Source organism: Xiphophorus maculatus, chromosome 5 (assembly GCF_002775205.1).
Source record: "Xiphophorus maculatus strain JP 163 A chromosome 5, X_maculatus-5.0-male, whole genome shotgun sequence".
Taxonomy (NCBI): Eukaryota; Metazoa; Chordata; class Actinopteri; order Cyprinodontiformes; family Poeciliidae; genus Xiphophorus; species Xiphophorus maculatus.
Window position 1 is genome coordinate 31,372,087 of NC_036447.1, and position 12,438 is coordinate 31,384,524.

The 12,438-nt window shown below is 42.5% G+C and overlaps 1 protein-coding gene across 1 annotated transcript in view; it reads left to right on the forward strand.

Moving 5' to 3' along the window:
• Positions 1-12,194, forward strand: part of LOC102226347 (glutamate receptor ionotropic, NMDA 2A-like) — a 139,181-nt gene extending 126,987 nt beyond the window's left edge. The window contains exons 17-20 of the mRNA XM_023333988.1: positions 152-390; positions 4,242-4,425; positions 6,831-7,617; positions 7,707-12,194. Coding sequence (XP_023189756.1) covers positions 152-390; positions 4,242-4,425; positions 6,831-7,617; positions 7,707-8,703 — 2,207 coding nt within the window. The 3' untranslated portion in view covers positions 8,704-12,194. The remainder of the gene's footprint in view (positions 1-151; positions 391-4,241; positions 4,426-6,830; positions 7,618-7,706) is intronic.
• Positions 12,195-12,438: the final 244 nt, after the last annotated feature.

Sequence of the window (12,438 nt, forward strand, 5' to 3'; positions counted from 1 at the left end):
GGTGTTTTCTGTTTTTATCCTCTTTGCTTTCATTTGATGTTGCATCCTCTTCATTCCTGAATTACTCTTTCTACTTGTCCCCAAATCTTTTATCTTTCATCATTGCCATTCATTCATTTTAAGACACTTTGTTTTTCTACTTTTCCAACAGGTGAGATGGAGGAGCTGGAGGCGCAGTGGCTGACCGGGATCTGCCATAATGAAAAGAATGAGGTGATGTCCAGTCAGCTGGATGTGGACAACATGGCAGGAGTCTTCTACATGCTGGCTACAGCCATGGGCCTGTCCATCCTCACCTTCATCTCAGAGCACCTTTTCTACTGGAGGCTGAGATACTGCTTCACCGGTGTCTGCTCTGGCAGGCCGGGTATGCTCTTCACCATCAGCAGGGTGAGAGGAAATCAAACACACACACAGTTAACACTTTTCCCACTGCTGGAGCCGGTTCCTCAGAATTTACTTTCAAATGTAACAGCATCAGATTTTGTTTTGATTTGCAGTGAACTGATGGTCGCCACCTCTGTTGCTGTTTGAATTTGCGGCTGTGAAATCCATTTATTTGCCAAACTCTCTCCTTCTGTGTGTGTGTGTATGTGTGTGTGTGTGTGTGTGTGTGTGTGTGTGTGTGTGTGTGTGTGTGTGTGTGTGTGTGTGTGTGTGTGTGTGTGTGTGTGTGTGTGTGTGTGTGTGTGTGTGTGGGTGTGTGTGTGTGGTAAAGAGGAGAATTATTTGATTAGAGTACAGCTGAGACCAAAATGAATTTGCTGCTCCACGGAAAGAATTGCACAGAAGGGAAACAAAACTACTAAAATCCTAATATTAATATCATTAGGTACACTACAGGCAACAGTGGCAACGGTAGGAGTTCAACTTAGTGTACTGCTGGAGTCTGCCCGCCCTCGTCATTTGCATCTCTGGGCAAGACACTTCTGGTGTTGGTGCAAAATATACAGCCTTGCTTCTGTCAGCCTTCAGCCATCATCATCGTATGAATGAGCCCTTTGAGATTTCAATTGAAGATATAAAGGGCTCAAAAAATAAAATTAATCAGACACCCTCAGACAGAGGGTGCTGTCTCAACTCGTAATGTGAAATGTCTTTGAATCCCTGCTGGTAGAAGTAAAAGATTCAAAACTTCATTTGTCCCAACATCAGTCAGAATGTTAAATAAAGTAGTCACATACAGACCAGGCTTCTGATGCTCCAGTTGTCCTGTTTTTGATTTGTTCTTTTGCTATAGATTCTTTTTTGCTTTAATCTGGTACTAGTAGGGGCTTCGATGGCCCAGTATAGGGTTGGCCCTCTGCTACACCTTTTTGTTCTTTTTGATCGGCTCACCAAGTGCACCTTTCTGTTAATACTTTTGGGGTTTTGCTTTTTCCTTTTTTTGGGACGGGAATTTTGAGTATTTAACTCTCTCTTTTTTCTCCTTCACAGAAAATCAAAGCAACTAAAGCAAAAGAAAATTCCAAGAGTGTTTTAAAATAAAAAAAACTCTTGAACCCTCATTCTTACATCCGTCTCCTCAAATATGTTGTGCCCTTTTTGAACGTAACAGGGTACACACGTCTTTCATTGTTTGTATTTAATTGTGGTAGAAGCTTTGTTCAGCATACAATGTTAGAGACAAATTTCCCCTTGAGGACATTAAAGTACCTCAATAACTGCTTCCCTCCCTCTGGGTTGGAACCCCTTTCGCCTCCATAACTGTCTCCAGCGTTTGGGGAATAGGTTCCAAAAGTAGCCACACATTCTTCAACAATTTTCAGCCACCATAAAACGATAGCATCATGCAGTTGCTTGAAATTTGTCAGCTGGACACCCATGATGCGAATCTACCTTTTCATTACATCCCAAAGGTGCTCTATAGAGCTGAGATGTAATGGCTAGAGGCTATCTGACTCATTGTCATGTTCAAAAAAGCAGCTCCTGTAGATGCGCATCTTGCAGTCATAAACTAACGGACATAGCCAGCACTGCATTCAGGTAGACTGCAGTGCTCAGCTATGAGGCCTAAACTGTGCCCAGAAAATACCTACCATTACACTGCCAACACCTGACTGAGTCACATGAATCCATGCCTTCTTGTTTACACCAAATTCTGACACTACCATTCGAATGCTGCTGAAATTGAGACTCACCAGGCCAGGCAACAATTTTCCAATAGCATTGTACAAAATTGTTCAATTTAGGGGAGCCTGTTTAAATTGTAGCCTCAGTTTGTGCCACCCAGTGTGGTTTTCTGGCAGCTGCTGTGGCCCATATGCTTTAAACTTCAACCTGTTGATCGTTCAAAGCTGTTATATTAGTTGCGGTTCTGCCTGGCTCTTCTCACAGTTTCACACCTACTTCAGGGGTAGTACCAGCCGGACTGAGCTAGGCAGATTCGAATAGATTGACAGGTGGCCGCCTTTGCTGATTTACTCGTGATTAAAGTACTGAAAACTCCAAACAACATCATAGTTTAGCTGTGGACTGCAAACATGCCCCCTGCTGGGACGAAGAGACTAGTATGAATATAATCAGGAGAAGCACCAGGAACATGTTAAGTTTAGCAGCAGAATCAGAATGGCTGTGATTTAGCAGCGCTGCTAGCAGCTGGTTGCTCTGAAGAGAAACCGTGATCACTGTGATCAAGTTTCTGTTTGAGCTGTGGTTTTGCGCTGACAAACACCAGGACTACGTAATATTAGCTTGTGAGTTTTATTTTTACTTTAATTAATAAAAAACAATAATAAGGATCATGCGTAGCTATTGGTTTACATCTTTTGACTGCATCACCTAAGTCTAAAATGTTGCACATTTAATAACAAGTGCCAGAATGCATTTATATTTATATATATATAATAGCTGAAATAATCAGCTGACCTGAGTCTTTCTCATTATGTTTGGACCAGCAAAGAACTTCTATAAAACTTTTTATTGTAGTTCATCAGAACCAGACCCTGAAGGTTCTCCATTAATGAATGTTCCTGCAAATATCAATAGAGAGTCAACCTGCTGCTTCTCATGTCCCTCATGTCCCACAACAGAGCTTAAATGGAAAAACTGACTACCTGGTGTAGAACCAAACCACACCTAACCGGTTAGAGCGCGACTTGCCAATGGAAAAGCGCCTTTAGTTTTTTTCCCTGGTTTAACATCCTGATAGTGACTGTGATAGGCAGAGGCCAGCTAATGAGCCACCATTTAATTCAGGTGTGTTGAACCAAACATGCAGGATCCTGGCCTTGAGGACTCACTTTGGACACTGGTGGCCTAAAATAAAGGCTTTCAGTTGCTGCCATGTGATTGGATGAAATATTTGAGCAAAAAGTAACAGGTCTATATTTAAGAAGAAAGCGAATAAATGAATTGATGGAACATTTATACCATGGAGAAAGCAATAAAGTCGAAAAGAAATTACTTTCTATCTTTTATTTTCTTTCATATTAAATTTTTTTACATAGTTTTTACTGACCTGAAAAATTACTTTTTCTTTCTCAAATTCCAGACTTTTACAGGCTGCAGAAACTTTGCAGAAGGCTTGTTTCCTCCATGTACTCTCTCTCTCTCACACACACACATTCACAAGTAGGTCTACCAAGTTAAAAATGGTTAAATGTATGCAAGTCCCATAAGCTGATGAAACCACAGATGGACTGGTTGAGGCACAGGCATACAAACCTTAATGTACGCACAAAACACAAATGGGCACAGTAAGAACGACCACTTTTACATTATTCATATTTGATGCCTCTGTCTCAGGCAGAGCTTTTATTCCAGACGAGCAGCATTTCACACATTAAGAGTCTTACAAAAAACGTGTGCAATGTGTCTCCAAGTGTGTCTATCTCAGCGTGCACATGCTGCTTGAGCAGAGGTGCTGGAGGTTAAGTGACTGTAGGAAGAACATTTGCTTGCACTCAGAGACCCCCCTCCAGTGACATCATCCCCTAGATTTAGTTATCAAGCACCGCTGAAAGTAATTCATCTAAAAAAGTGGTGATTATCTCCCTTTGCCATGCTACAAAATATAATGAGGTTAAGGTTTCCAGTAAACCCACTTAAAAACAAAGTAGAGGTCTATTACTTCTCTTTGCAAGAAAATGAATCCTGTGCTCAGTTGAACTTTCTTTGGATAAAGTCACTGATTTATGAATCACCTTTACTTTTCAGATGCCTCTATCTCGGTCAGCCTTTGTCTCTAATTTCCTCACCTGCCATTTTCTCTTTAATTTCCTGTCCTGTGCTCATCTCAGGGTATATGGAGCTGTATCCACGGCGTTCACATTGACATGAAGAAGAAAGCGCCTGAGCTGGACTTCAGTCCTCAAGCCAACATGCTGCACTTGCTCAAATCTGCCAAGTCCATCGCATTGTCATCACCCAAACGCAACACTGTCCTCCTACAACCCAGCATCCTAGACATGATGTCAGGCAAAGGTACAGTACCAGTCTTACATGCAGTGTCTCACAAACAGATGTTTGTTTTTTTTTACATTTTGTCACATTAAAACCTCAACTTCAGTGCCTTTTTTTAATTTAAATGTGATAGAACACAAAGTAGCACATAATAAAAAAATAATGCACTGCATTCAAAATGTTAAATATTTAATAAAGTGTAGTATGTATTTGAATTTGCCCCCTCCCACCTCGTACTCCCTGTTTCAATAGAGAATTATTCTATATACAACAGTTGCTCATTCTTTTCTTAAAAGCTCCAACTCAGAAAGACTGACTGGAATGCATCTATAAACATCAGTTTTCAAGTTTTGCCAAAGATTCTTCTCTTGGACAGATTTTTGAGTGATGAATGATGAACATGAATTTCCATCAGTCTAAACTTTGCAACTGCAGCCCTGAAGTTATGGTGGTTGTCCTACTCAGCTGCACAGTTCTTTGAACCAAAACTATGCTATCTTTAAAAACAGCTCTGTCGTGATTTGTAGGTGAAAGTCAGATCAAAAAGCAGAAGAGGCTGCTGCAGTGAGTTGATGTGTTGTTTAATGGAAAATAATAAAGCAAGAACTTGGAAACAAAACAGGCACTGGGTTACATGCAGGTGACAGGCTGCATCACCTGCACTGGTGAAGGAAGAGGAGAGGCTGTTAAACACTGGGAGGTTGATTGCAGGAACAATGGACTGGGACTAATTACTAACAAGGTGCAGCTGTGAGAAAAGAAAAGAAGACAGAGAGAGGGAGCAGAGGAGCTGCTGAGAAAGACTGATCACTTAGAAAAGACTGATCAAAAGAAAAAGACAAAAACTTTACTTTTGATAAAGTTTCAGTTTCATGATAATGAATAAACAATAAGGTACAAAAGCAGGCACCAAATAACCCGGGATCCTGGCATGTACCGTTGCTGTAAATTTGACCTGTCTTGTGTCTCACACTTTTCATTGCTATATTTTACATTGTGTGAATTTGCCTGCTACTGTTTCTCTGTCACCTTGCTGGCGGTACACCTGATTTTCCCCACCGACGGACAATAAACATTATTTGTGTTCTGTTGTAATGTCTTGCTAACAGGTGAATCTCTGCCCTGTTTATGAGTTAGGTTCCATGAACTCTGAACAGTTTCTCTATCCCTGCTGAATAAAAGCATCTCCACAGTATGATGATGCTGCCGCCTCCTTGTTCCACTATGGCACAGGTATCAAACTCCAGTCCTGGAGGGCCACTGAACTTCAACTTTTAGATGTGCCTCTTCTGCACCACACCTGAATAGAATAATTAGGTCATTAGCAAGGCTCTGGAGAACTGATCTCCACAAGGAGGATGTAATTAAGCCATTTCATTACAGTGTTTTGTACCTGTGGCACATCTAAAAACTGCAGGACACTGGCCCTTGAGGACTGGAGTTTGACACCCCTGCCCTATGGGGATATATATATATATATATATTTTACCTTTATTTAACCAGACAGATCCCATTCAGATCAACAACTTCCTTTTCAAGGGAGACGTGGCCAAGATAAACAGCAGCAAATGTTGAATACTGGTACAAAAATTGTTTAAAGTTCTATAGAATTTTAAACAGATTTTAAATTCCAATCCAAATAAACTAAACCAATTTTATTTGGTTTTATTTGACCAAATAAAACCATTTTGTGTCATGGAATTGGCCTGAAGGTCTTATATTTTTGATTAAACAATTGTTTTCAGTTTAGTGCTGTAGTGTGGCAGAATAATGACAGAACTATAATGTGCAGCTCTAAGAGTTACCATGCAAAGACATTTCTCCCACTTGACCCTGTTTTATCAACCTCACAGCTTTATTATGACAGTTTGATTGTTCATGCTTTGAACACATCTCTGATCTCTGAGGCCTTCACAGAACATTTGGATTTCATAAAAATAATAAATTGCTCAATTCCTCTTGTAATTTTAAAAAATTGGCAGCAATTTTTCATTTTTTCTTCTTTTTTGAAAAACGTACACAATTTTCCAATCACTTCCCAAATGTGGAATACTCTGTTAATAATAATATACTGATAAATTAGTGGCAGCAAGGAGACAAAATGTGAAAAAGCTTACTAATTGGTTTAACAAGTCACCATTTGATGCAAAATAATCTCTATATGTTTTGTCCTATTGTTTATATTTGATATGTTTATTTGAGTGCTTACCTCATCTAACTTGATATATATCAAGCTTTTCCTTGTGTTGATTACAGTCTATAGTTGTAATGTCTAAATACAGTATGTCTCATGATTACAAAATCAATAGATGGTATATTCTGTGTGCCGAGGTAAGAGATAATGTATCAGCTAACTGGTGAAGCATTCATGCAATCATCCAACTGTTGTATCTGCTGTCTGAGGAGCATGTCTTTTTGTCTCCTAGGTAACTCACTCCACAGTCTGCCTCAGAAGGGTCCTGGTCTCTATAGCAACGCTGCGGGTCCACAGGCTTTCCTGTCATTGTCCGGGCGACATAAAAACCATCTTAACAATGCTGCACCATTTCCCGGGCAACAAAAAGCCCCGACTCTCCAGACCAGCCCCAACAAGCCCCAGCTGTCAATCACCAATGATAACGACAAGAACCGCCTGGCCGGGCCTGCTATCACTGCATCAAAGCCACGGGCCTTATGGAAGAAAAGTGTGGAGACGCTGAAGACTCAGCCAAGTGTGGTGTCTCCTGGAGGCCCGAGCCCCACCTCAGCTTCAGGGACTGGGCCTCCACAGATGAAGAGCCAGCGCTACCTGCCGGAAGAGCCGCAACACTCAGACATGTCAGAGTGTTCTAGTCGACCTCCATCGCACAAAGATTCTGACTCTATGGCTGCAAGGGGCGGATTTAAACCAATCAATCAGCTGAGGAAGCGGGGCGGAGGCGGAGGTGGAGGTGAAGGAGGAGGAGGCGGTCGAGGATCTAAGATCTACTCCATTGACTCTGACCAGGCCAGCCTCCAATCTGTTCCTCCCTACCAGAGAGACAGCCAGGGGGGAGGTGATGACCACAGTTACCCCCCTGACCTCTTTCCACCTGAGAGCACTTACTCACACTCACACCAGTCAGAAGCACCAATTATGCAGCTGAGCGCCAGCCTCTTGCACCACAGTCACAGCGCTGAGGCTGACCTGCACTCCCTACAGGACAAGAAATACAGCACCTACACACACAGCAAGTAAGGGTTGCTGCCATAAGTAAACTAATAATTATTCAACAATGGTTGAATTGTCTCCATTTTAATAGTTTTTCTCTTCCTCTATCTAGTGTAAAGGACAAATCTGCAGGATCATTTGAAGCTCCTGGTTCAGGCTCGGCGATCCAAGGTGCCAGGCCTGGTCACTGTCGTACCTGCCTGACCAAGCTCAGCGGTTACTCTGGCCTCTACACTGTTCGATCCCCTCAAGCGCGTTGTGATGCCTGTGCCCACCTGGGGAACTTGTATGACATCAGTGAAGACCACCTGCACTCACACTACGCCCACACTCACCCACACAGTGGTGACATGTTTACTCACTACCTTCCACAGAGTGAGCTTGGCCTGGTGGGCGAGGGCGATGGGCTTGTCAGCCACTTTGAGCCCACCCCATCCTCGCCGTCTCCTCTGCCCGCTTCTCCATCAGCCCAACACCTCCAGCTGAGTCGGCAGCACTCCTACGAGAATGTGCTTCCAGACGGCATTCCGGAGCGTCAGTCACAGCCTCACCCCCACATGCGAGGACTCAGCCTTCCTGACAGGGACCGGGACAGGGAGCTGACCCTGGATGACGGGGCTTATGCCAACGTCCTCACAATGCGCTCTGACCGCCCATACAGCAGCCGCAGCCCGCCCTCTCCGTCCCCATCCCACCACCACAGCCTGGACATCCCAATGCCTATGCCGCGGCGCTCAAAGAGCCTTCTGCCGGATCGTCCATCACACAACCCCTTCCTGCATTCAGCCCCCGGCACAGCACAACGAGACAACACCTCCCAGGCTGCCATCCGCATGCCGCAGAAAACTTCCTCCCACGAGCTCTACAAGCAGAGGATGCAGCTGTCCCTCACTCTCGGCAACCACGGCAGCCATCATGTCAACCAGCATGGTGGTCATGTTGACCAACAGGTGTTTTACCCTCTGCAGGACCCTCCTGTGGTGGCCTACATGGTTCCACCCGCTGCCTCACAGCCAATGAGCTATGTGACAGCACCGCGAGCCTCGAGTGCAGGCGGCAATCGGCCTCGGCTGTACCGCCGCATGCCCAGCATCGAGTCTGATGTCTGAGAGTCACAAATAACACAGCTTTACTCTCACCAAACACACAAGCATGCAAGGAGAAGGTGTGTGTGGCTGAACCTGGCAGCTCTGGTTCTAAGCACATATGAAGATACACACACATGCAGACACACTCATGGGGGAAAGACTGAGCTCAGCAGTGGACCAAAGGGATTAACAGTGAAACAGAGTAAATACATTTCTTTATGAAAAGCCTCTGTAGGGCAGTAAAGGGGCCACAGGGACACCTGGAGGCAAAGTTGTAAAATGAGTAGTGTGTGTGTGTTTGTGTGTGTACTAGCCGGCAGCGGGGTACAAACTGACAATACTTCTAACTAGACAGATGGAACTCCTTGTGGAATAAGTGGGACACTGTTTGCAGAATCTAACACCAACAGTGGGATCTAACAAAAAAACAAGAAAATGTTAGGAAGACGAGCAAACCCATCCCATCCTCTCTGAGTTAAAGGGTCATAGATGATCCCCTTTTACCTGAGATTGCACACAGACATACACATCCATATGCATTTCACCCCAACAGTACCCACCCACCCACCCACCCACCCTTCCTCTCCAGGACTCTCCTGTTGCACTATAATTTCTCCTCCTGTTAACACGTTTGTTGTCTGAGCCTCCAAACTGCACTGCCAGCATGGCTTACAGAGTAGTTCACTACCAAGTAATCCTTGACTTGAATCAAAATTACTATCTATGTAAAAGACTGGAAGGCAGGCAGGAAGGTGTTCGGGAAACCAATCTTAGAATGAAGCTCCTGCCTGCAGATGTACAAACACTTGAACACACACACACAAACTAAAAACAGATTCTGCATTTGTTTTTTATGGGAAAGCTGAAACTTACCGACTGTTTGTTATTGTTGATGTCAGTTAATTGAACATTCCAAAAGGTGGACCAAACATGGCCACCAGAAGAAAAAAAAGAACCTCTCAGGATGATGGTGTGTGTTCCTGAGTTTCTAAATCTAACAGACTAAGTGCAGCATCCTTGCTTCCTCTCTTAGCTAGCCTTCAGGTCTTACTGCATGCTTCCTACTGCCCTGTGTTACACTTAAACTCCTTATACAGGGTCATATATGCACAGGCACTCACACCCGCACAAACACAAGGTACATGCACATTATGACATATACGCACATGTGCAGATTCGCAGTAGTCTAGTAGAATAAGGTGGTTGTGTGCGTGCGTGGGTGTGCGTGTGTGTGTGTGTGAAGCTATGAGATAGCTTCTCTTTGTGCACTTTGTAGATTTTATATCTCTGCCACCCACACAGACGTTTGACCAAAAAACACTTTTATACGGAAAAATATGAATATTCTCAGTCACTTGCTGGATAGAGGTTTTCTTTTTCCTCTTATTTCTTTTTAACGGATTTTAGGGTACGGTGTAGGGCAGAGCTCTTCCAGAATCAAACATTTTTAGCATTCGACAAAGGGTTACAATATCATGCATACAATAAACACAACACAAACACTTTTCTCTTCCTTTGTCTACTTTAATGGAGCTCATCCCTCCTTTGAGCCTTTTTCCGCTTTCCTAATCGGATGGTTTCTGTTTATTCTCTATTGCTTATTGCTCTTCCCCTGCTCCCTGCCGTAGAGTAGATAAAGTATCAAAAGAGTAAAGTTCAGTCTTGGTGTTAAAAAAAAAAATCAATTTTTGATGGAGATCACTTAATATCAGTAGTTGTGAGAGATCATCAGAGTCCACACTATTTCTCATAGGATGCAGTGTCCTGTTCTGATACTTTTCTATGTAAAAGATAAGGACTTGCAGACTTTTTTAATGTATTCGTAGTGAACGTTTAGGCAGAGTGCATCTTCAGGTGCAGGTTTTCGTCATCAAAATTATTGTTAGAGTAGCTGGTATGGTACTGGAGTACCCCTAACCTGGAGAGAGCGCTGTGCTGCCTTTCATCCCAGAGAGGACCGCGAAAGAGACTTGTTTCAGAAACAGCACACATACACACAAGCACACACTCGACAGGCCGGCAATGTGCATATGAGTGTTTTAGAAATCCATAACCTACCGAGCAAGGGCATTGATTTTTCAGCACAAGGATTTTGATAGAAACAAGAATTGATGTCCCATTAGCTGAGTGTCTGTCTCTATTCTCTTTTTTGCTCTTCTACTCTCTCTCTCTCTCACGAACAACCACACTCACTTCTAAACAAAACATAAGTGATAAATGTGACAAACAGAGAACGCAGGACATTTTAATAAAAAAAGAGAAAGGAAAATGCACCTTTGAAAGGTGAGTGCTGCCCCTATTTTGGAAATCTTAATAGGTTTGTTTTGTGAGTTATATACACAATATCAGGTTGCAATATTATACTTCTGTACAGAGATTTATTTTGGTTTGTTTTAACTGTTTGGAAATTATTTCTTTTGTTTGATTTAAATGGTATTAAATATTGAACGCATTTGAAATACAATGAAATACAATACATGACCTTTTAAATTCTGCTTTAAAAAATGAAAGGCATGTTTTACATTCTTCTGTCATTTCATTCCCCTACTCCTTCCCCTACAGTGCTACAAGTTGGGTTCTCACTGTACAGTCATCACAGATGGTTTAGCACAGTAGTTAACTATGTGGGTCAGCTAACCAGTTTTCCAACTTACCCAGCTGAACCGTATTTGATGACTGCCCAGCTTGCGTGGTTTAAACATCCCCATTCCACCCACTGTGTTCTCTTCCACCACGTGTCTGTTCTTTTCCACCTCTGAGTGTGAGAGTATGCGTGCGTGTGTGTGTGAGTGTGTGCTTCACTTTGTGAAGCCATTTGTATAAAAGAGAGAATGTGTGTATTAGAGGTTACTCGGGTGTATATGTCTGTGTTTTTGACTTATTCTTTCTTTCATCCTACACACAACATTTGACCTGGCTTCTATTATTCATGCAACACAAATACACAAACATGCACATGCACACACAACCCTACAGACATGTCTCTATTGTCATGTTAAGAAAGCATGTAGAATAAGTTTTGTACATCCAACACCAGACTTTTCTTTTTTTTCAACCCTTTAATTTCGATTATTTGGGGGTTTTGTTTTTGTTGCTGCATGACGTGCTTGTGTTTTCAGTGGTACCTATTTTGCTGCAACATCTGATTTCTAGGTGGGTTTGGACCCTCAGGGCTACATGCACCAACACACACACCTTCCACCCTGACTGACATACCTTTCAGGATCAGAGTTCCACACCTTGTATTTTCTTCTTGGATTGTGAGCAGCACAGAACCTGGCGGAGGAATCCTTTGTATGGTTTTCAGAACCAACTGAGATCTTAGTTTCAAACTCATTCTTTCAGCTCTGGGTGAAAGGAGTGTGTTGGTGTGTAGTCCTGTGAGTCTCTGCTGTGTATCAAACCTGTGTATAAGTTCAGGGGTTTCAAAGCTACTAGTTGTGTTGTAAATACTACCTTATCACTCAGTACCTCTGTACAATCTGTAAATAAGTAAAGGTTACATTTTTCTACTTGTGAGAGTCTTATTTATCTATCTAAACTGTCTATCCATCTATTTATTCAGTTATGTATTTAGCTAAATTGCCTTTTTCTTACTAACCACCTTCTAATTTGCTTGTTAAATTAAGTTCATTTCAACTTGAAGAAACTTATTTCTTCTTTGTCCTATTTTTTTTATGTATAATCTTTCCAGTCAGATAGCTTAAAAATTAGTTTTTGGCTATCATACCTGCTAGTTAATGTGCTAAAAAGGCT